Below are 24,913 nucleotides of genomic sequence, written 5' to 3' on the forward strand. Positions count from 1 at the left end.
ACATCTTTGTCAAGATTTGTTATTTGTGGGGTTTTTTTTTTTGATGATGATGATAGCCATTCTGAGAGGTGTTAAGTAATATATCATTATGGTTTTGATTTGCATTTTCCTGATGCTTAGTGGTTGAGCATCTTTTCATAAGCCTGTTGGCCATCTGCATTTCCTCTTTGGAAAATGTTTATTCAGTTCTTCTGCTCATTTTAAAATCAGGTTGTTTGGGTTTTTTTTTTTTATATTGAGTTGTATGAGCTGTTTAAATATGTTGAATATTAACCTGTTATCAGTCATATCATTTGCAAATGTCTCCTCCCATTCAGTAGGTTGCTCTTTCATTTTGTCAATGGTTTCCTTTGTTGTGTGAAAGCTTTTACATTTAACTATGTCCTGTTTGTGTTTGCTTTTGCTTTAGGAAATGGATTGAAAAATATTGCTATGATTCATGTCAAAGAGTGTTCTGCCTATGTTTTTCTCAAGGAGTTTTATAGTATCCAGTCTTACATTTAGGTCTTTAATCCATTTTGAGTCTCTTTTTGTATATGGTATTAGAAAATGTTCTAACTTCATTCTTTTACACATAGCTGGTTAGTATTCCCAGTGCCACTTATTGAAGAGAACAAGACCATGTGCACTCTTAGCACTTTTATTCAGCAAAGTTTTGGAAGACCTAACCACAACAATCAAGGGGAAAAAAAAGAAATAAAAGGAGTCCAAATTGGAAAGAAAGAAAAAAGTAAAACTGTTACTGTTTGCAAATGACATGGTACCATTCATAGAAAATCCTAAAGATGCCACCAGAAGACTACTAGAGCGCATCCATAAATTTGGTTAAGTTGCAGGATACAAAATTAATATATGGGAAACTATTACATTTCTATACATTAATCATGAACTATCAGAAAGAGAAATTAGGGAAACAATCCCATTTACCATCACATCAGAAGTAATAAAATACCTATAAATAAGCTTACCTAAGAAGTTTAAAGACCTGTACTCATAAAACTAAAAGATACTGATTAAAGAAATTGGAGATGACATATAGATGGAAAGATATACCAAGTTCTCAGATTAGAAGAATTAATATTGTTCAAATGACCATACTATCCAAGGCAATCTACAGATTCAATGCAATCCCTATCAAAATACCAAAGGCATTTTTTTTTACAGAACTAGAACAAATAATTTCAAAATTTTTATGAAAACACAAAAGACCCTAAATAGTCAAAACAATCTTGAGAAAGAACTAGAGGAATCATGCTCCCTGAGTTCAGACTATATTACAAAGCTACAGTAATCAAAACAGCATGCCACTGGCACAAAATCAGACACACAGACCAATGGAATAGAATACAGAACCCCAAAATAAACCCACACACTTACAGTCAATTACTCTATGACAAAGTAGGGGGAAATATACAATGGAGAAAACACAACCTCTTCAGTAAGTGGAACAGTTGTACTGACTTGGGGTCTAGATATTCATCCAAACATTCAACAATCATTTCCTAAGCTCAAAGTTAAGTCTTTGGGATTCAGCAGTGGAGACTCAACTGCTGATTTCATGGAACTCATCCTACAGTTTTTAATAAGCAATGAGAGAAAGATTCTAAGTAAATAAACCAGGGAGCCAGACAGGAAGACATTCCAAGCCAGCTATGTAAGTCAAAAAGAGAGCAACAAATGTCCCCTAGAAAACTCCAGAGATGAAGGTTGCTTCTCACCTTTCTCTCTGAATAAAACACACACACACACACACACACACACACAACTTGTTCCCTAACATCTGGGGTATAATCCCAAATGAACATTCATTGAACAGCCCTAAAAGAACAGACCACGTGGCAGCAGCACAGCAGAAGCAGTTTGGTGAAACCTCAATTACCCAGAATGCTAGGACCCGGTTGGGAGAGCCTCTAACGCCTGGCACCTGCTCTTTGTTCTCACCCACTCACAAATTATCTGTGTGCCTTACCAGGTCAGGTGAATGCAGAGGCAAATGGGAGGTCTCCCTCCTGTCCTCTGGGAGCTCATTGTCCAGATACACCTAATTGCCAAGGCAAGGAGTGGTGTTGTCAGCCCATAGATCCCAGGGTCCAGGGATCCAGGATTCCATCCTGGAGATGGAAGAGCTGACATTCAGGGCCTCGTTCCTCTTCTCTCCCACAGGGCATTAGGTTTAAGATAAAGTGATGCTTAGGAGCGGTTGAAGTAGGGTGCTCCTTTTATCGGTGCTCCTCTCCAGTTGGGCATGTCTGCGGGTGGGTGGCGTGGGGGGGGGGGACACCTATGACTCTACAGAGGCGCCCAAGAGGAGGGATCTGGGGAGAAGAGGGGAGGGAGGGCCAGACACACGCTCGAGATGACAGTAGAGCCGGTCTGCGCCCACACGGTCCACCACACCCTGGCTCACCGACCCCCCGCCCCGACTTCTTTCCTTTTCACCCTCTCGGATGGCTGCGCTGAGTGTGTATCAGTGTCGCAGGGGGAGAAAGAAGGGGTAACATCTAGGTTTAAACACCAGAAACAAATATCCCTTGACAATTTCACGTCATTTTCTGCATTCAAAAGAGAGGTGGAGTGGGGAAGACAGACGCAGTGGGGCAATGAGAGAGGGTCCGATTCGGTAGCCTCTTCAAGGCACGGCTGTGCGACCCTCTCCCGCCCGAGTGCGGGCTCCGGGTGGGTGGACTGACGCCCCTCAGCCCCGCAGCACCGCGGGCCCCGCATGACATCAGAGGCTAGGGAGCGCGCAGAGCGCAGGCGCGGGCGGAGAACCTAGGCGGGAGGGGGCCGACTGGTGCGGCTCGGAAGAGCGCTCCTCCGCCCCGCGCGCCTGAGCCCAGCTCCGCCGGATCCTCGCAGTCCGCGCCGCGCCTCGGGCGTCCAGAGCGCGCCGCATCAAGCGCCGCCTGCGGCCGCCCAGCCCCATCCTGCCTCCTCCTCCTCCTTATCTTTCTCCTCCTCCTCCGCCACCGGACACGCAGCCGCAGGCCGGGGCCGGGACGCAGCTGGGGAGTCAGGGACGCGCGCAGCCAGCCCTTCCCCCTCCGGCTCCCGCACCGCCGGCCGCCTCCCCTCGCCCTCCTCCTCTCCCCTCCCTGCTCCTTCGCTTCTCCTCCTCCTCCTCTCCCAGCCCCAGCTGCCAGCACCATGTCCGCAGGGGGAGATTTTGGGAACCCACTGAGAAAATTCAAGTTGGTCTTCCTGGGGGAGCAGAGCGGTAAGTACCCCGCTTATTCCCCGGGTTTGGAGTCGAGCCCACCCCCGCCGCCAAATCATCCACCGCACTGGGACCCCGACCTCGGCTCGAAAAGGCCCCTCGGTGCCGGGGTAGAGGAGAGGTTTGGGGATGGGGAGGTCGTGGCCGGCTCGGAGGGGCTGGCAGGGGAGGCTCCAAGGGTAAGGACCGACGAGGCGCTGGGGCCAGAGGTGGGGGTGAGGGTGGGATCTGGGGTGGGGGCTCGGGGTGCGGTGCAGGTGCGGCGCGGCGGGGAGACCGGAGGGCGGCGGCTCGCTCGGCGGCGCCGGCCGCGGGCGTGAAGGCTCCGGGCTCGCTGGCTCGCTCGCACTGCGGCACCGGCTGCGGGCGACCGCGCAGGTGGCGGGGCGCCGATGAGGGTCGCAGGGAGGGCGAGTGCACCTCTTTAGAGAACGAGACGGCACTGGCGTCTGGCCGCTCCCCAAACCGCGGCACCGGAGGGGCTCCCTGGGGCCCCTGACGGGAACCGTAATTGCGGACACGTCCAGGCCCTGGGGCAGACGGCCGCGGGGAGAAGACCGACATCTGTCTCTTCTGAAAAGAGCAGGTGCAGATCGTGGGGGAACAGGGCGCCTACCTCCCCTGACTTACGTCCGACTGGGCACAGAACGTTCTAGACCCGCTGCCCTTCGCTGCTGTGTTTTAGCCGCTTTGAGGCTCAGGGGTCTGAGCAATGACAACAGGGGTTCCCAGTGCAGGGCAGATTTGGGGGATGGTACCGGGGCGCCTTGCACCAAGAGCCGCGAAGCCCGGCGCTGGGCAGAGAAAGGACCAGGCGACACGCCCTGCCTGGCTTCCCAGCACCCCTCCCAAGAGCGTTCTCGGCGGATTCTTCCAACCCCCACCTCCCAGCTCACCGCCCTTCTTGGGGGAGGGGAGGCCACCGTGGCAGCGGGCCAGGGGCCAGGGAGACGGGGAGACAAACGGCTTTCCTGCTGTCTGGTAGCTCCCCTGGGGAAAGCATCTCTGAAAGCCAGGTTAGTCCTGAGGAGGGAAGACCAGACTGAAGAGCTTGGAGCCTCTGACACTTGTAGGAAGGAGCAGTTCTCAGAGCATCTCTGCAGAGGCCTCTCACCTGAGGCTGCGGGGAGACAGGCTGGGCCTTGACCTGCTCTGGAAGAAGGCTGTCTCTGGAGGCAAGACCACCAGCTGTAGCTCTACAAACCAGTCCAGTTCACCTGGTTTACTGCCTGTCTGTACAAGGGGCCGCAACACACACAACCTTGGGAGGACCTGGTGAGCTCCAGGAGCTGCTGTGATGTGTGTGTACATATTGGTTGTGGAGGTCACATGACAGTCGCCTGCCTGCCGCTGCTCATTACCTAGGATGGAGGGATGGCTCAGAGAAGGGTGTCAGAAGGTGGCCAAGCTCTGACATGGGTTTTAGGGCCAAGCTGGGCATTTCTGAACAAGACAACTCATCCAGCCAGCCCTGTGTCCTGGACTCTTGAGCTTCTGATCTTAGTAGATTCCAGTTTCACAAAACTAACTTTTTCTTGTGCCTAAAAGGATTTGGGAGTAGAGGGGTTGGTCTTCACATTACAGTGCTAATCTTACAGTGCTAGAGCCCTGGGAGTTGAATTCTTAGCTGTGTTCCCTTGAGGAGATTTCGAAGCCTCTCTGAGCCTTAGTTTCTGTCTCTGTAAGATGGTTGCCTGAGGGTTGTTCTCTTACCCCTTCATGTTTCCTCAGTGTCTCTCAAAGGGCTGGACCCAGAGAGGTTGTCAATAAACACGTTTTTATTCCAAGTCTGAACATGCTTCAGTGAAGGGCCAGGGGTTTGATAAGGAGAATGCATCTGGTGTGTTTGAGTGAAAACTCTGGGCTCCCTCAGAACCTCTGATGGGCTGAGGCCTTCTGCAAACCCCTTTTGCACCTAAAATCACAGAAACAAGAGCTGAGGGCCTCAGAGAGCGAGCCCCCACCTCTTCAGCATGTTTATAAGGGAAGTTCAAACCCCAGGATGGGGTGTGGACCCAGAGGTCTATTGTGAGTTGTTAACACTTCTGGGACTGGAACTCATGTCTCCTGTTCCCAGTCACTAACGTGCCATTGGGAAATGAGTTGACCTTGAATTGGGAAAGACAAGAATTGGGAATCTTTACTTCTTAGGAGGTGGTGGTTACCAAACTCTACTCTGGCCAGGATTGTGGCTGGGTTGGGTGACCTGGTGGGAATGCCAGGCTAGTCGTTTGGGATCATGGTTTCTGGGCCCTTTGAATGTGGTCATTAGGGGAAAAGGCACTGCCATTAGCCACACTGGTTCTTTCTGGCAGGGAGCTCTAAGGCCCTGAAGACTCCTCCCACTTTGTTATATCATTAGTGGGTTATTTACCTTCAATTTTACAGAGCTTTGGGGTCCCGGAGTTATGCAGGGGACATGTGCATCCCTGAGCCTGGCGAAACAGACTTCCATCTTGCCTGCATGCACTTTTATACATGTTGGTCCTTTGTGCCCACATCCTCCACAGCCTGTGTAGTGGAAGGAGCCGCTGAATTCTGGCCATCACCTCCACCTTGGGTCTCCCTCCCTGTGTGACGTTGGAGGTCCCTCCCCTTCTGTACATGGGGAACTCAGGTCTGCTGAGCACAGCAGAGACTTCTAGAACAGCAGTGGGCTGGCCTGTATAAGCTGCGCCTGGAGGGGGTGCTCTCTTATAGTCTAGAGGTATTCTCTCTAGAGTGGCTCCTCAAGGTGTCCCAACCAAACCTGGTCCCCAGCCTCCTGGAAACGGGCCAGGGGAAGGAAGTGGAGGGCTGTGGCCTTCTCTTGTTTCCTGTACCTGGCATAATGGTGGCATCTCTCTAGGCCAGTGGGCAAGGACAGCTGGGTCCCAGAGAGGAGTGCCCACCCTGGAGCCTAGTGATGAGGAGGGTGTCCTGAACCAGATAATACCAGGGGCATGGGGCCTTCAGAGATATACTGGGGACCAGGTTTGGTTGGGACACCTTGAGGAGCCACTCTAGAGAGAATACCTCTAGTCTATAAGAGAGCACCCCCTCCAGGCGCAGAATGATTGCTTGCCCTGGATTGTGGAATACAGGGCTGGCCACTGTCAGCTTGGCAGGGGGAGGGATTGTGCAGAGAGTGTTGTAGACCCAGGATGAAGGGTTTCCTTGCAGTGGGGAGGCTGAACAATCCTCTTGGGGCTCAGATGGCTCTCTGAGCCTGCTGGCCTTGCTCTCATGCCACTGGCAGTGGTTGGGGAGAGGGGGTGATGCACACTAGTCCTGATTTGGGCACTTGGTGGCATCCAGAGAAGGGAGGCATGAGCAGATATCTGAGGAAGGAGCTCACCTCAGGGACACAGCCCTGCTTCTGAGTTCTGCTGGCGTTCTGAGGGGTTTCCGGCTTCACTCAGAGCTTCTGCAAGTGTGTGTGGCCTGGAGGAGGAAGAGTGCTGTATCTGCTGCACGCTGGCCTCTGCTAATCTCCCTTCCCCGAGACTCCTCCAGCCAGAGCAGGAAGACGGGTGGACCCAAGTTTGGTCTACTTCCCCAGGCTGAGGTCAGCAGGCCAGCTGCCCCCCTGACTAGGTGCCCCCCATTCCCCCTGGCAGTGGTGCTGCTGGAGGTGCCATCCACACACTGGACGCAGTGTGAGTGGTGTCCCTGGACTCGTGCCGCGCAGTGACCCTGCGGACCCTGCAGGCAGCGTTGTTGTTTAGTCATTTGCTCAGCCATCCCTCTCTCCCTCCCCCACCCATGTCTCCCTTCCTCCTCCCAGCATCCATTTATTCATTCAATCAGATCTTTGAGTGGATCCCTGCCTCATGGAGCTTACAGTCCACTGGGGAGTGCAGATGTCTGCGGGTATAATTCCAGTAAAGGTCTGCGAGAGTCGTGACGAGGGAGAAACAGCTGCTGTGGAAGCACGTAGCAGGGTGTCCTACCCACCTTCCGGGGGCAGGTGACCACAGTGCTTTCTAAAGGCTTCAGAGGAGAAGAGGAGGAGATGCTTCTACAGGCAGCATGCTGGGCTGAGCGCAGGGGGTAGGTCTCACAAGGGGCCCATCCTCTCTAGGAAGCTTTGTCCATTCTTCTCCCCACTTTGTAGAATAAGTGTGTGGGGTGGGGAGCAGGATGCTGAAGGTGACCCTCAGGCTTGCTACTGCTGAGAAGGAAGGAGCTGTCCATCCACTTTCATCCCAGTCCTCACTGCTGGCTCCTTCCCTGCCCATGGCCGGGCCCACCCTGGACCCCTGCCTTCCCACCATGCACACTGCCACAGCCACCCCGGAAGCCCACCACTGGCCTGGTGACTGTGCCTAACCCCAGAGGTTTGCTCCTCCCAGACCCACTGGCCCTGCTGTGCCCAGTCTAGCTGGGCACTTGCCATGGCAGAGCTTTGCTTTTTCTGAACATTTTTAAAAACAATCATATGCTTCCCCGGGACCTCTGTTGTGTTGATTATTTAGGATTTTTAAAATGTTTACTAACATTTTTGAGGTACAAAAATCCTACCTGAATTTTAAGCCCCTTAAGAGCAAATTTCAGCACCTAAGATCTAGTCACCTTTCCCACCTGTCCAACTGCAGGAGGTTTGTACTTATTAAATATCTCATTTGAAAATGATGAAAGATCTTTGCTGTGTGGGATTTGCTGATGGCCCATCAGTACATTGAAAGTGAAAGGAGTCAAGGCGGCTTTGAAATAAGGTTCTTTCTCCTGACACCTGCCACTTTGTCAAGCCAGAGGATTTTTATCCACACCACTTGAGTCTTCATAGAGGATTGGCTCATTTCATCCTTGGTTGTGCTCAACTCACCCTTCATCTTATGGAACCTGAATTTCTTAGGGCACCCCCATCCCTACCACCATCTCTGAAGAACTGTGAGAGAGCAGCAAGGCCCCCAGAGATGGGACAGAAGGGACACATCCAGCTTTCTGTGAGATCCAGTTTGAGTCACCAGGAGACTCAGCTTCTTGGTCCTGCTTTTTCTCTTCCCAAGTTTTCTCCCTGCCTTAGTGGCTGGGTAAGAGAGGGAACCTTGGATGTTGGATACAGATCCAGAACCTTTGTTTTATTTGATTAAACAACTGGGTATATGAGGTCAGACACACACAGACAGACACCAAGACAAGAGTTAACCTGTACTCAGCATAAGAAACAGAGCTTCCCGTGTGGCTCAGTGGGTAAAGAATCTGCCAGCCATGCTGGAGACCTGGGTTCGATTCCTGGGTCAGGAAGATTCCCTAGAGAAGGAAATGGCAACCCACTCCAATATTCTTGTCTAGAGAATCCTGGCAGGCTACAGTTCATAGGGTTGCAAGAGTCAGATACAACTTAGTGCGTGCTTTCTTCTTCTTTCTGGCATAAGAAAAAAGTGATATCCTCAGTGCTGATGATAAATGCTCAAGAACCAGCCAGAAGAGAAACAAGAAACTGTGAGACCTGGTTTTGGTGGTGCAGGCGTAACAATAATTACATGGTCTGATTATCATTATCATTTGTAGCCTCCAAATTGTAATGAATACAATTAAAATATAACAACATCATTGTCCTTTTACATCCCTAAAATTAGCCCATGAATAGTTATCCTTATAGGTGTTATCTTGACATTGCAAGTCCACCCAGGGCAGGCCTGAGGGTGGTACCATCCGTGTCGCATCCAGGCTGCATAGTGTCCCTGTCTTCCCCACCGTGTCTTCCACTGTTACGGAATGAATGAGCCATTGAATGTGCAGGGCTGTCTGGTCTCAGTGTAAATAATTTAGAGAAACAAGATGGACAGCTGTGTTGCAGAAGGTGATGAAAGGTTAGGTCGAACTGCAGAATTCATAAACGTCGGGAATGGGCTATAAACGCTGTGCTGGGCGTTTCTTCTGTACTGCTGTCTGTGTGTCTGTCATCATTTTCTATTTCTCACTACAGAGAAGATGGCGGAGGTTGCCAGAGAGAAGTACCCCATGCACCCTGAGATGGCCAGCTTTTGTTAGATCCCGAAAGACAGGCTGCCAGGAAATCAGGCCTTAGGCAGGGCTAGGCACTTAAGCCCTGAGGGGACTGTTGAGGATGAGAAAGCCAGTTTCTGCTTCCTGGAACAGGGCAGGGAAGAATGAAGGTTCCTAATGCCTGAGGACTCCTAAGAGAGCTTCTAATACCAAACTTGATATTTCCAATTCCCTTTATTATTTCGGTAACATTGGCCCTGAACTAAGTGAGATCATTTTGAAAAGTAAATTTTCACTACCATGATACAGTATTATTTTAGTAAAATGATGTATTTTTAATAGAAAGGCATATTTATTTTGGTCTCTTGGTAACAAGGCTGGTGGGAGCCCAGGTGGCTCAACCACACGTCCTGGACCAGGTAGCAGTCGTTCCTAGGGGGTGACATAATCAAAGGACAGACCTGGGTGCAGGAGAAAGCAGATTATTCCTCACTCCTGAGGGCAGGATGGAGCCTTTAAAGTAAAGGCTGCCTCCATAAAATGCTCGAAAAGCATGGCATCCGGGAGCCCCAGCAGGAGCTGGGCGCAGTGGGCAGGTGAAGAAGGGGACTTCTTTTGGGTGCATTCTGTGCTGCAGACCTCAGCTTTCTTCCAGGGCCTGGGCAGCTGGGGTGGGGCTTCTTGCCTTCACGGGTTTCCCTGGAGCAAGAGGTTTCCAATATTGGGATCACAGACTGACTCAGTTTCCCCTGTGGCTGGAGAGGAGGCGAGGGCAGGTCACAGAGACTGATTTGGCCGGGACCTGGGACTTTCTCCCAAGGGTGGTGGGGAACTGGCAGAGGATCCTCAGCTGGGGGGTGGCCTGGTCACCTTACCAGGGAAGGAACCATTATTCTAGAGGCTTGGAGAGGAAGGGAACATGGTGTCCAGACCCAGCCAGCCCTTCCTGACAAAATGGAGTTGACCCTTCTGGGTTCCTGTGCCCTCCCCCAGTTAACCCAAGTGGCATTTGGGAAAACCCAGTGTGCTCAAGGCTCCACGCAGGGAGCCATAGACATGGGATTCATCCTGTTTGGCAGAGGCTCTGAGAGAGCTGGTCACGCCCAGCGACTCCCTGCTTATGTGGCAGGTTGGAAATCCAAACCCGGCTCACCATGAGAAACCATGAGCTGTTGGGCCTTGTGCCTCAAAGGCAGGCCCAGGCTTGAGGGGGGCAGGGAGACAGAAGAACACTGAGGTTGTGTGGAAACGGGGTCCATATTAAGTGCCTCCTGGGAAATCACATGTCAGGCTCTTTGCTGAGGCAGAGCTGGCAAACAGCGTGGCCGGTGTGGGGTGCGGGGGTGGGGGTGGCCTTTAATTCCCCCAGACTGGTAGCAATGCTGAGGCCCCGAGCGGGGAGGAGGGCTCTCGGAAGGAAGCAGGGTCTCCTCGAGGGAGTCTGATGGAGCTGGGATTGCATAGCAGGCCCTCTGTTCTCATACAGCGTGAGCTGCTTATCTGGGATGGTTTAAAGGGAGCTGATAGGGATGGTGTCACTAAAGTCCTCTAAGTCAGCCTTACTGCCATGGAGGAAGAATATTCCCCAAGTTCTAGCTGAGAGCTAATTACACAGGAGGGAAGAACCAGTCACTCTGAGAAGCTGGTTCCCACCAGCTCTGGGGGTAACCCTTCCTCTGGCTTCCTCTTCCCTCATAGTCCTGGAAATGTCAGGGCCCTGGAGACCCTGATTCTGTCCGGTGCCTGCCATCAGCTGGCCATGTGGTTGGATTAGCCCCAGCCCATCTCTGGCGTTTGCGATATCCCTCTGGAGGCTAGCGGACCTGGTGATCATGGGCCAATGGAGCTCTAACTGGTTCTTTATTCAGCACCAGCTTAGAGTAGGATGCCAAGCCAGTAACACTCCCAGCCTGGACACAGCACAGGATAGAGGGGTTGCAAGGATGAAGACACGGGATCAGGGTCTCTGCCAGCTGTCTCCTGTGCAGCTGCCCTGGGCATTCTAGGCCCACCCACCTGGGTCCAGCCCTCCCTGCTGTGCCCTCAGGCTGCTGTGGTTCATCCCTGCTGATGATGTGTTTGGCTCAGGTTGCCAGGCAACAGGGATAGAGCTGTCTTGCCCTTCCTGCCGGGAGGCATTTATTCCATACAGAGGACTCATGATGAGGACAGTCTCAGGTACGCCTACTCCAGGACACTTCCTTCTTCAGGCAGGTGGGCAAGTGGTAAGCAGGGATGGCTGGGAAAGGCCCAGAGCCAAAGCGGGGTATGCAGTGTCCACCACAGACCAGTCAGGCTTCTTGACCCAGTCCTGGCTCCCACTCCAGCCCCATCACCAGCGCTGTCCTTTCAAGCCCTGGGCTTCCACCCCGGCCTGGCCCTTTCTGTCTGGGTGTTGGGATGGAACAGGACCCCCTGTGCTCATTTCCCTCCCCAAGACAGTAGAGTCTTCATGACTTTCATAATGTACTGATTGCATCAATACATGACAATGCTGAGTGCTCCAGAGGAGGTCATTTTGTTAATGAATAGTAATGGTGATCTCCCCTTGCAGATGTGTGAGGGGGAGAGAAGTAAGGGTTCAAGGCTTGGAGAGTCACTCATAGACTCTCTTTGTGTAGTGAGCTGCAGGGCGTGCATTCCTGATCTGACAGGTGGAGCTGCCCATCCCATTTTATAGAGGGGGGAAGTGAGGCTGTGAGAGGCGGAGGCACTTACAGAGCGTGCAGGGCCAACAAGCTGCTACCGCCAAGCTAGGAAGGACCCCAAGGGCCCTGAAAACCCCAAGGTAGTGTTTTCCCTGCTTCCCAGCCTGGCAGGGAGCCAGCCAAACTCATCCTGAACTCCCTGGCCCCACAGTTGCTCACAGGCTAAGTACCTCAACTTCACTGCTACTGTCCTTCCCTAAGGACATGGCCCGGGGACTGCAGGCCAGAGGTTCTGCCCTGTGAGTGGAATAGTGCTTGACCCAAGGTAAGTGGGTCGTAAGCCTCAGCCAGTGTTGATGGGAATATTAAGTACACAAGCAAGCCTGTGGGTGTGGTCTGCTGGGGAGTCAGGGAAGGCTTCCTGGAAGAGATGGTATACAGTAAGCAAGAATTCACTGGCAGGTGAGGGGAAGCATCATGAACATCCTGGCTCATCATGAGAGGGCCCGGCTCTGCCAAGGCCAAGGCCTGTGATGGGCATGGGTCTTCCAGGGAATTGGGTGTGCTTCACGTGGCTGGGCTCTGGTGTGGTCGGGGGAATGTGGTGGGAGGAGTTCTACTTGGGGAAGCAGGGTCAGGCCACATGCCAGTGTCTGAGCCTTCCCCATAGGTAGCCAGAACACACTGGGGGGCTTCAACCAAGGAAGGGTGTGTCTATAGGTTGAAAGACAAAGATATGATCAGGTTGCAAGCAGGTGCCCTGAACCAGGCCTCTGGGAACATTCAGAGGATGGAATTTGGAGAAGGGCTTGTGACAGGTGTCAACTTGAGCTTTCTTCCAGGCCTCAAGTTCAGCTCTGCTGGGGATGTATATTTTCTTCATCATTTCTCTGTTGAGTGAGGACTCGGAAACAATGAAGGGATGGGGAGGAGGGGGTTTTGTCCTCTGCAAGAGCACACTGTCCTCAGATGTACCCAAACTGGCTGCCTTAAGCTCCTCAATCCTTCAGCCCCTACATCCCCTGGGTGCCCCTGGACTGCTGGCTGCCCTTCCAGGCTCTTCCCATCCTGCTCAGGGCAGGATTCACCACCTGGTGAGAAGCTGCTGCTGGGTGTGTGCATGCCCCAGCCCTCTTGTAGCCTCCTGTTACTGCCTCCCTTGGTGGGCTTCCCATCCAGCAGACACCTGACTCCCTCTTTTGCTTTCTTCCGTGGATTCCCCTTGTTCTTCTCTGTGGCTTCCAGCTCCCCTAGCAAGCTCAGGGATCCCTGAGGACTGGAGGGAGGCCTATATGGAGAAGAGCCTCCCTCCCCACCTGGGAAACAGAAACCTGGTCTTGAGTGGGCTGCACAAAAAGCAAAGGTGGGAGTCAGGGAGCCAGCATGGAAGAAAGGTCCTGCTGTCCTGAACCCAGCCCCCACCCACAAGCCAGGTCATGGTCTCATAGTCTGTTCTGAAGGCCTGAAATGCCACCCTCCAAAGCCCTGGTAACCTCGGCTCCCTGCCCCTCCTGTCTTCTGGCCCTGGAGGTTATTGAGCCCCACCTGGGTATTCCTTTGTCAGTGTAGCTCGTGTCAGGAGAATATCCTAATTGGGAGTCATCAGTGGTCACTGCTGGAGAAGGCAATGGCACCCCACTCCAGTACTCTTTTGCCTGGAAAATCCCAAGGACGGAGGAGCCTGGTAGGCTTCGGTTCATTGGGTCGCTAAGAGTCGGACATGACTGAGCGACTTCACTTTCACTTTTCACTTTCATGCATTGGAGAAGGAAATGACAACCCACTCCACTGTTCTTGCCTGGAGGATCCCACGGACGGGGGAGCCTGGTGGGCTGCCGTCTATGGAGTCGCACATAGTCGGACACGACTGAAGCTACTTAGCAGCAGCAGCATCAGTGGTCACTGCACATTTCAGTGGGCAGGGCCACATTCACCATCTGTGAGGTCAGAGTGAATAGGGAGACCTGTGCCCTCAACTGGTGCTCACCAGCGGTGTCACCCCTGCCCGGGTTGCTGGCCCAGAAAAAATCAACCTGGAAGTTGGCAGCAAGCAGCTCAGCCCAGCTTTGACCCGTGCAAACCCCTGCTCCATACCCTTTTTGCCCTCCTCCCCGGGGTAAAGGCGGAACCAGGAAACACACTCCTGGCTTGGGACTGCAGAACTGCAAGTGTGACCTCCACACAGGGGACAGGTCCCTCTTGGGGAGGGGGCAATGGAGAGAGAGGTAGAGAAAATGTTCTGTGCTGACCACGTTGGTGAGTGGGGAACAGACATCACACAGACGGAGAGAATCAAGTGAATCATTCAGAACAAGCGTTTCTTGTGTATTTCCCCATCCAGTGAGGGGTGAGGGGACAGGGGAGGAAAATGGGAGCATCAGGGGTGCCAGAAAGAGAAGGCCATGGAGGCACTGAGGGGAGGCCCCCCACCAGACACAGACGCCAGAGCGCCACCATCATGGGGCTTCTGGCCGCCTCACGCTGCGGCCTTGGGGAAGCTCGGCTGGTGTAGGCTCTAGGCAGTGGTGCTGTCCACCCCGATGTCCTGACCAAAGAGAATTAAAGGATCCTGTGGAGACACTTATTTCTGTTGGGCACAGGAATGATGGGACTAATTCTGTATTCAGGTGGAGGATGAGGTGAGAGGTCGAGACCCGCTGCTGTGAGGAGGCTGATGACCCCTCACCAGGCAGAGCAGGAGTGGAGAGAAGGGCTCTCACTTTGTCCTGGGGGATGAGGGAGGCATTTGTCAGCTCACTGCACCAGTGCTGCGACTCCAGGCTTCCTTGAACATTCTGGTGCCTCCACAAATCTCTTCCCCACTGGGCCACCACGGTTCCCAGACTGGGTGGCTGCAAGTGGGGTCAAGCCTTGGATCCAGGAGATTGTTTGGTTCTGTTCTTCTTTGTGTTAAGAGCATTTCTGAGAAGCATTTTTGGGGAAATAAAAAAAGCCACTCTCAGATCAGCCACTTATTTTGGGATATTAACAGATCCTACTTGCAGCACCAGCATCCGGAAATTCTCCCCTGATTCTAACCCATCACTCCCCCACATCCAGCCAGAGCACTGCAGGCTGCTGCCCACGTCAGAGTGTGACATGCAGGTCTGGGAAGGTGTCCAGCTAGCCCACCCACCCTGTTGTCTCCCACCTGCGTCAGAAGAGGGCAGAACTCCAGAGGCTGGGCCAGAACAGCTCTGCTCCTTCCTCTGTTGTGTAGCTAAGGGTCATCTAAACCAGAGGTCTAGCCCAGACAGCAGTGTCTGCTTGTCTCTCCACCTCAGCCGGAGGGCTGGCAGTGCTGTGGGAAATGTATGGTGAGGTAGTCACAGCCTCTAACAGAGAGACCTGTGAGGTTCTGTTGCAGGTGCCCAGCCACTGACACTGCTGCAGGAGAGGAGGCGGAGGCTAAGTCCAGAGGAGAGGGGGCATCTTTTAGGAATGTGAGATGGTTTGGCAGATAAGGATCTAAGGTGACCCTAAATGAGTCACCCTTGTGTAGTCCCTTGAATCAGATGGAACCCAACACTTGCTGCTTAGCCAACATAGTATGGCAGGGATGATAGCTGTCACTCCCATGATTGTAGTTCTGAAAGACTCCTCTGCTGGCCTTGAAGGAGTGAGCTTTTGTGTTGGGAGAGGGTAGTGAGGGGTCGATGGCATCCCACTCCAGTACTCTTGCCTGGAAAATCCCATGGACGGAGGAGCCTGGTAGGCTGTAGTCCATGGGGTCGCTGGGAGTCGGACACGACTGAACGACTTCACTTTCACTTTTCACTTTCATGCATTGGAGAAGGAAATAGCAACCCACTCCAGTGTTCTTGCCTGGAGAATCCCAGGGACGGGGGAGCCTGGTGGGCTGCCGTCTATGGGGTCGCACAGAGTCAGACACGACTGAAGTGACTTAGCAGCAGCAGCAGTGAGGGGTCATACGGCGAGGAACTGTGGGTGTTTCCTCTAGAGGAAAAGCAGACCCTGTCCAGAGCTCCCCGAAAAATGGAGACTCAGTCCTCCAGCCACGAGGAAGTGAATTCTGTCAACCACCACAGATGGGAGTTTTGAAGAGGACCCGAGCTCCAGAAAGAAATGTAGCCCAGTCAATACTGTGATTGTAACCTTGTGAGACTCCAACCAGAGGATCCAGGAAAGCTGTGCCCAGACTCCTGCCCCAGGAGAGTGTGATATAATAAATATATGTTGTTTTGATCCACTTCGTGGGTTTGTTACACAGCAACAGATAACTAGTACAGATGGGGTGAAAATGTTTCCAGGGAGGACACACTGTAGAGATGCTCTCCTTTTGCAGACAAGGAGTTGGAGCTTCCAGGAGGTGCTGTGACCTGCCCCTGGCTAAGCAGCTGGCTGGAGCCCCCCTAAAGCAGGCATTGAGGTAGCCCGAGATTTGGACCCTGGTTCTTTTCCTTCGTGTAACGTTGACCAAACCCTCCTGCTCCCTGGGTCTCTGATTTTTCCTCTGTTAAGTGAAGGGCTGGATCGGGTGATCTCTAGGTGCCTTCTTGCCATGATTTGGTGTTCTGAGGCCACTCTGATCTGTCATCCTTCTGGAAGCCAGGCTTCAGGGCCTCACTGCAGTTGAATCTCTGCTGCTCCTCCCTTGTGTTTCTCCCAGGGCTTCAAGAGGCAGCACTTTCCTGACCTGGGCACACTTCAGTAAGCCTGATGGGCTCAGACGAGCCTCTGAGGTGGAGTTCTGGGCTGTGCACCAGGAGAGTTAGTATCTGACTGCGACCCTTATTCTGTGTGATCCTGGGCAAGTGGCCCCTCTTCTCTGACCTCACATCTCCTCAGCTCAGTGAGAGGCGTGGTCAAGTTTAATTCCAACGTTCTCGATGGTTCCCACTCTCTGTGGTGCTGCTTTGGAGCTTGTGGGATGGAGACAGGTGAGGCTGGCTACATTTTTTTTTCTGGTACCCAGGCATCCAAGTCCAGGAGGAGACCTGGATAGCCACCCAGTTCCTTGTTTCCCAAGCCTGGCCCTGCAAGCACCCCAGTGCCTGGCCAGCAGTCATTTCTGGTCCACAGGGCTAGAGACAGAATCTTCCTTGCCTGCTGAGATATAGAATGCATCTTCCACCCCAGAAACATTGGTCCTTGTCTCTAAATTTCACCTGCAGGTCCATCCCTACTCCCTGTGTGAAGCCTGAGCAGATGCCCTTGAGCCCATCCTGAAGGCAGGAGGGATCTTCTTTCTGTTGATTGAGTGGGGAAGTCTCCATGTCCATTCTTGGCTCACCAGCCTGAACATGCAGTGGCCTGGGATTTTGCCTGTTTCTTCTGTGGCAAAGCAGCAAGGTGCTCAGAGTGAGCAGACTGTGTGAGGGTGTGCAGGAACAGGGAGGGGTGTTGGGCCCATACAAGTGATGGGAACAGCCCCTGTGCAAGGGGAAGCCTTGGAGTCAGCACTCCTGATCAGCCAGCCCAGGGTTCCTCAGAAGGATGCCCTGTCTCCAGCAGCCTGTGACCTTGAGGCCACCTTCTACCTGCACAAGGGACCTTGGTCTCATGACCAGGCCTCCATGCATGGAGGCTGTGGGTCCATTGTCACAAGGCCCCTCTGACTGGACCTCAGCTGATAATCTGGGAAACAAAAGCCATGGCTCTCTGCACTCTATCTACCCACTCTGTCACTACCCCGTTCTCCTCTCCCTGCTGCTGCTGCTGCTGCTGCTAAGTCGCTTCAGTCGTGTCCGACTCTGTGCGACCCCATAGACGGCAGCCCACCAGGCTCCCCTGTCCCTGGGATTCTCCAGGCAAGAACACTGGAGTGGGTTGCCATTTCCTTCTCCAATGCATGAAAGTGAAAAGCGAAAGTGAAGTTGCTCAGTCGTGTCCGACCCTCAGCGACCCCATGGACTGCAGCCTACCAGCCTCTTCCATCCATGGGATTTTCCAGGCAAGAGTACTGGAGTGGGGTGGCATTGCCTTCTCCCTCCTCTCTCTAGAATGGGGCTTTTAACAGCAATGCCACCAACAATTTGCCTGAGGAAGAAAAGTGTAAATGTACATATATCATTTTGCAAACCTCCGTGCTGTGGATGGGCCAAGTGTTCTTCTCAGTTAAATAAACTAGCAAATTGCATTAACATCAGCCTTGTCAACAGATCAGCTGGTGGTGGGAATTCAGTGTGTCCTTCTTCCTGCTCTCAAATGTGCATATCCTCACCGTGGGTGAATTCTCCATAGCACCCATGCAACTCTCAGACATGTGACATGATGGCCAGTGCAGGGTTTGTGTGGAGCTGGTCTGAGCCTCAAGCTGACTGGAATGGAGCACATTCTGCCCACCCAGGGTCTGGCTGTCCAGGGAAGCCAGGCCTGGGGGTAACTGTGTGTGCTGTGGGCAGGGCTTCTATTCTAGCTGGGGATGGAGGGTAGCTAACACTCAAAGCTTGCTGGTGCTGGTGCTTTGGGGACATGGAGGGGAGATTCAGCACCTTTTGAAGCTGACAAGAGTGTTTGAGATGGTTCTCTGAGGCAGAGAGGGTCCAGACAGTGGGTGGGCTGATCACTGTGTGCTCAGATCTCAAGGAGTTTTTAAGAAATCCTGATGATTTCTCAGTTTCGCAGCTAAGACATCAGGAGGACTAGAGAGTTTCTTCACACACCAGGGCTTCTGGTGCCTGCTGGGTTGAGTGTGTGTGTGTGTGTGTGTGTATTGCATGCATCTTGGTGAGTACGTGCCTGTGTGGTTCTGCCGGGTTCTGCCCACCAAGCTGGCCTGTCAAGGCTTGCTCCCTCTCCGGTCTGTGGTTAGAAGGGCTCACAGCAATTCCCACCCAGCAAGGTCCTGGTTCTCTGTGAAGACTGTTGATGCCAAGTACAGTTATATTCTAGTTCCTTAGGAAATTTTCATGTTGACCAGAATGTTTAATCAGAACAAGCCATTTCCTCAATGTGTTCAGAATCTGAGAGACATGGATATAGTGTCTATGCACTATATGTATATGTGTGCATAATTTTTAAAAATCATCTTATTTTTTCCTTTAACTTTTTATTAAAGTTTTATTTTAAATAAAATTTTATTTAAAATTATGCCCAAATAAGTTTAGGCTTATAGAAAGTTGTAGGAATATTCTGAAGACTTTCCATATGCCTTTTACCCAGAAGGATAACTTTTTACTCCTCTCATGGTATTCATGGCACTTCTGTGAGGTAGGCATTTCTTCCCCGATTGTACAGATAAGGACTCTGAGCCTCAGAGAAGATAGTGACTAACTCAAGACCACACAGTGGCAGAGCCAGGGTTAAAATCTAGGGCTGTCAGTGAGTGTACTAACCTTGTGTGGTGTGTAAATGTGTTGCTGTCCTGCTTCCTCTGTCCCCAGAACTTCCTTTCTTGTGTTGTCGGTCTGCTAGCTAGAAATAGTCTTGGTACCTGACTTTTTTTATTTCACTTCGGTTTTTGAAAGATCTTTGCTGGGTATAGAATTCTGTGATGACAGTATTTTTCTTCCAGTCCTTCAAATGTATCGCTTCATTGTCTTCTTGTTTGCATGGCTTCTGACAAGGTAACAAAGATTTTTCTTCTGTGTTCTCTTAGGTCTGTGATCCAATAACTTTCTTATTTTTGTTTAAACAACCAGGTGTCTCTTAAAGATATTTAACTGATATGAAAGAAATTTTACATATTTAGCCATGTAGTGACCATTCCCTGTGTTCACCATTCCTTTATGTGGATCCACATTTCTATTTGGTGTCATTTCACCTTTTCCTGGAAGACCACCTGTAACATTCCTTGTTATGAGAGTCTTCTGGTGATTAATTCTATCAGCTTTTGAATATTTGAAAAAGTTTTTTATTTCATTCTTGTTTTTGAAAGATGTTAGCTTGTGTATGTCTTAAAGTTACAGAATTCTAGATTAATACATTTTTCTTTCAGCACTTTACAGGTATTGCTCCACTGTCTTCTTGCTTGCATTGTTTCTGAGGAAAAGTTCCTGTCTTCCTTATATTTGTTTCTCTGTATATGATGTGTTATTTTTCCCTGGCTCTTCTTATGATTTTCTCTGTATCACTGATTTGGTACAGTTTGATTATGATGTAACTTTGGTTTCTTTTATGTTTTCTTTGCTTGGGGGTTGTTGAACTTTTTGGATCTATGGGTTTATATTTTCTTTCAAATTCAGAGTATTTTCAGTAAAACTTTCTTCAAATCTTTCAAGGACTCCAATTACATGTATGTTAGTCTACTTGATGTCATCCCATAGCTCACTGATACTCCAATAATTTATTTCTTTTCTTTTTAACTCTGAATTTTATTTTAGATATTAATATGTGTTCAAGTTCATTAATCTTTTCTTCTATAGTTAATCTGGGATTAATCTGATGGGGAAACAGTGTCAGACTTTATTTTTTGGGGCTCCAAAATCACTGCAGATGGTGACTGCAGCCATGAAATTAAAAGACGCTTACTCCTTGGAAGGAAAGTTATGACCAACCTAGATAGCATATTGAAAAGCAGAGACATTACTTTGCCAACAAAGGTCCGTCTAGTCAAGGCTAGGGTTTTTCCAGTGGTCATGTATGGATGTGAGAGTTGGACTGTGAAGAAAGCTGAGCGCTGAAGAATTGATGCTTTTGAACTGTGGTGTTGGAGAAGACTCCTGAGAATCCCTTGAACTGCAAAGAGATCCAACCAGTCCATTCTGAAGGAGATCATCCCTGGGTGTTCTTTGGAAGGAATGATGCTAAAGCTGAAACTCCAGTAATTTGGCCACCTCATGAGAAGAGTTGACTCATTGGAAAAGACTCTGATGCTGGGAGAGATTGGGGGCAGGAGGAGAAGGGGACGACAGAGGATGAGATGGCTGGATGGCATCACTGACTTGATGGACGTGAATTTGAGTGAACTCCGGGAGTTGGTGATGGACAGGAAGGCCTGGCGTGCTGCGATTTTGGGGTTGCAAAGAGTCGGACATGACTGAGCAACTGAACTGAACCGAATCCAATCTAACATATTTTTCATCTCCCACATTATAGTTTTTAGGAGGATGAGTTGTGTCTTGTTAAATATCTCTGTTTAACTTTTTTAAAGAATACTTATTTGGCTGTGTTGGGTCTTAGTTGCAGCATGTGGGGTGTTCATTGAATCACGGGACCTTTCACTGAGGTGCACAGGCTCTCTAGTTGTGGCATGTAGGCCTGGTAGTTGTGGCATGTGAGCTTAATTGCCCTGTGGCATGTGAGACCTTAGTTCCCCTACCAAGGATCAAACCTGTGTGTCCTGCATTGCAAGGTGGATCTTAACCACTGGACCACAAGGGAAATCTCTCTGTTTAACTTTTTGAACATATGAAATGCAGTCATAATAATTTTTTTTTTTAATAATTCTAACATTTATATGTTAACATATTAACATATTAACATAATAATGCTAATTCTAACATTTGTGTCAGTTTCAATTGATTTTTTCCCTCCTTATTAAGGATCTATTGCTTCTTTTCATGCCTAGTAATTTTTTATTGGATGCTAGACATTATGAATCTTGTCATACTGTGTATTGTACAGTTTTTGTATTTCTATAGATATTCTTAGGATTTGTTAGCTGGGAACTGGTGGTGCTCAGTCTGGGGCTAATTATCTCCTACTGTTGAGGCACAGCCCTTCTGAGTTCTTGCCCCAATGTCCCATGAATGAGGAATCGTTTCACTCTGGCTGGTAGGAGCAGGCACTATCCCAGGTCTGTGTGGATGCCAGGCAGTGTTTCCTTTTTAACCCATTTGGGTGGTTCTTTCCCAAGTCTTGAGCAGTTTTTTTTTTTTGGTACATCTTTAATGAGCAATCCTTAGCCGAAGACTTAAGGGAGTCACTTTGCAGACCTCTGGTGTTCCCTCTCCCTCTCTGTACCTCCTTTTTCTCTTGTGAACTTTAGCTGCCTTGTTTTCTCTGGACTCTTAGCTCTGTCTCCTTACTGTCTGTCCCATGGCCTGAAATTTTCTCAAAGCAACAATCTGAAGCAATTAGGGAGTTCAGCTCATTTGTTTCATATCCCTCAGGGTTTATTGACCTTCATTGCCTGATGTACTGTCTTGTCTTATTATGTTTTGTCTGTATTTTGGTTGTTTCCAGTGAGAAGGCAAATCTGATCCTTATTACACGATGTTGACTGGAAGGTAACATCCTTTGGTCTTTGGCTTTTCATTTAATCATTTATTTGTAGGGGACACTGGTCTAGGCCTATGAGTGAGAACATTGGCTTGGGCAGTGGTGTTGTCTGGTCTGGTTTGCATCCTTGATTTTCATCTGCAGTGTTTTACAATTAATTATATAAACATGTAAATTTGCTGCATGATTTCTGAACTCCAGACTCTTTGCAAGAACTTTCTGCTGTTCAACTCTTATTGAAAACTCATTATTAGAAGCTAGTTTGGTTGTATCTTATGAATACTGTGAATTGTACAGTTGGTTGTGTTAACTTTTTTTTGCTTGACTTTTTTGACTGTCAGGAGTCTTGGGCAATATCTTAGTCTGACTTTAATGATTGAGTAATATATTTTAAGATGTATGTCTGTGAACAAACTTTTTTGGTCCAGCCTTCTCTTTTTAGCTTATTTGTCCTTTGTCTTATATAGCTCTCAAGGTTCTTAGTTGCAAATAAGAAAAATCTATTCTCACTCTCCAGTTGATTCAGGCAGACAGTCAATGTATCAGAGCAATGACTAGGGAGCTCAGAGTCTCTGGGAGGCTCAGAGGACCAGGCTTGGAGCAGCAGCCTGAGTCATACCAGGACTGGTCCAGGGGGAGAGACAGTCACTGTGCTGAGAACCGGCAAAGACTGATGCTGAAACCCACGTCATGGCCGCCCCTGCGTGCAGAATCCAGGGGCATCCCACACCTCACTAGATTCATTTCTGGTGAGTCTCACGTGAGTATCTAGTGGGAGGAGCCTAAGTCAGATGTCTCCAACAGAGCTGCAAGAGAGGCTGCTGCATTGGGGAGGATGGTGTTAGACCTCCCCAGTGTAGTAGGGGCATTCAAAGGGATTGGGCAGCTATTCACTATTGTTACTGATAGGTAGCTATTATATCCTGATATTGTTTTAAACAGTGATAGCTTCAAAATTCACCAGTGATCCTTTTGTGGGGAGAAACAGGAGAGGGTTAATGCAAATGAGTGCAAGTACTCATGTGCACAGTTCCCAGCCCAGTGTACCCCCTCTGGGCCCCTCAATCCTCTGTTCTTCCACCAGAGCAGACAGTGGAGTGCAGACCCTTCTTGTGCTCTCAGGGCTCCAGGTTGATGCAGGTGGGAGTGGGTATGACGTGTTTGAAAGTTAGTAAGAACCAAGGGTCAGAGGGACTCCGCTCATAGCAGGAAATGAGCCACTCCCTTGGTCCTTTTATTCAGCTGCATTTCAGGCTTGGTAAGCATTGTCACTCGCCTCAAAGTGGAAGCAGCCCTTAAAGACCACCTAGTCTGACCTCATTGAGGCAATGGCACCCCACTCCAGTACTCTTGCCTGGGGAATCCCATGGATGGAGGAGCCTGGTAGGCTGCAGTCCATGGGGTTGCTAAGAGTCAGACACGATTGAGCGACTTCACTTTCACTTTTCACTTTCATGCATTGGAGAAGGAAATGGCAACCCACTCCACATTCTTGCCTGGAGAATCCCAGGGACGGCGGAGCCTGGTGGGCCGCTGCCTATGGGGTTGCACAGAGTTGGACACGACTGAAGTGACTTAGCACAGCTCTGTAAGTGGCAAAGCTGAGACATACATTGGTGGGGGGGACAGAGTGAATGACACCCTACTGCCCCTGACCCAGGACAGACTTTCCTGGTGTCCTGGGCTCAGACAGAGCAGATGGGGACAGGTGGAGGACAGTGGGGAAGCAAGAGCATCAGGGATAGGCCAGGCTCCTAACTGGAGCAGGAGAAAGGCCTGGGCCAGAGCAGCCCCCCCACACTGTCCTGTGACCCCTTTTTTGGCTTCTTCCCCCCTCCTCCCTCCTCTGTTCTGTCTTCCCTGGATCCCCCAGTGAGGCCCAGGTGACTGAGCATCTGCTGGCAGAGGGAATTAACACACTTAATTAAAGTGTCCAAAGAAGAGCTTTGCATACTACTTAATTACAGTTTGAGTCCTTTGGGGGATGGTTTGAAATGGAAGGTTCACATGTTTCCTCATTCAGCCTACGGTGAGCCAGCTGGCCCCTCAGGGCTCAGGTAGGAGCTGGCAGAGCCCTATTCTGCGGCAGCGTTTCTCAGCACAAGGCGGCAGGGTGTGTGCAGTGGGAGCCTGGGCCCTGGGGCCCCATGCTTGTCCACCTTGCAGGAGGGTGGGCCTGGGTTCTGGTTGTGAAAACAGAACAAAAGGAAACAAGAATCCGACAGATGAAGCTCATGTCTCCAGCTGTCGTTCTTGTCATCGCAGGGCCTGGGGGCTGTGTAGCCCATGGTCAGGCAGTAATGGGGGACTTTGTGGACAGGGTATGCAGGGGAATGGTGGAGCCCTCTTCCCAGGCCCTGCAGAGCAGGGACACTAAACAGGGAGGGCCTGGCCACCTTCCCAGCATCAGGACGAGGACTGGACCCCTTGGTGGGCAGCCCTTCCCAGCATCTCCCATTTATGTTCTGGAAACTGAGCTGATGGGAGATCTGAGTCAGCCGGGCCCATCCTAGGAGTGGGTTGCTTGGCCTGAGCCTTGGGGAAGCAGATTTGCCTTTTTAGCCCTGAGTGACAGCCCCATGTGACAGCTGTGGACATTTCTGCGACCTGGGTCGGCTGATAGGGTCTCTGGGCCAAGAATGCAGAGACCCTTTCCCTTCTCTAAAAGCACAGGCGTCTAAGAGGAGGGCAGCCCGCCACAGCAGCCTGGAGATGGCAGTGAGCCCTGCTTTCCTATCTCCCACTCTGGGCCCAGCCCTCTGACCCCTAGGAGGACCGGACGGGACCCACCGACCATTCAATGGCACCCCTGCACTGGTGTGGGCAGTAAACACGAGCATGCCACAGAGAACAGATTGTGGGGCAAGGTTTGGGCGTGGATCAGCGAGGGGGACCCTCTTCAGGTGGGGCATGTGCTGCCAGGCCTTGGCAGACCCTCCATCAAGTCTCCAGCTAATTTCCTGTGCTCTGTCTCATGCTTTGCCCCATT

The 24,913-nt window shown here is 50.8% G+C and overlaps 1 protein-coding gene across 1 annotated transcript in view; it reads left to right on the forward strand.

Annotated features, from left to right (window-relative positions):
- The first annotated feature begins 2,762 nt into the window (after nucleotides 1-2,762).
- Nucleotides 2,763-24,913, forward strand: part of RAB6B (RAB6B, member RAS oncogene family) — a 57,842-nt gene continuing 35,691 nt past the window's right edge. The window contains exon 1 of the mRNA XM_006051418.4: nucleotides 2,763-3,217. Within this exon, the coding sequence (XP_006051480.1) occupies nucleotides 3,148-3,217 (70 nt within the window). The 5' untranslated portion in view covers nucleotides 2,763-3,147. The remainder of the gene's footprint in view (nucleotides 3,218-24,913) is intronic.

This window comes from Bubalus bubalis, chromosome 1 (assembly GCF_019923935.1).
Source record: "Bubalus bubalis isolate 160015118507 breed Murrah chromosome 1, NDDB_SH_1, whole genome shotgun sequence".
Taxonomy (NCBI): domain Eukaryota; kingdom Metazoa; phylum Chordata; class Mammalia; order Artiodactyla; family Bovidae; genus Bubalus; species Bubalus bubalis.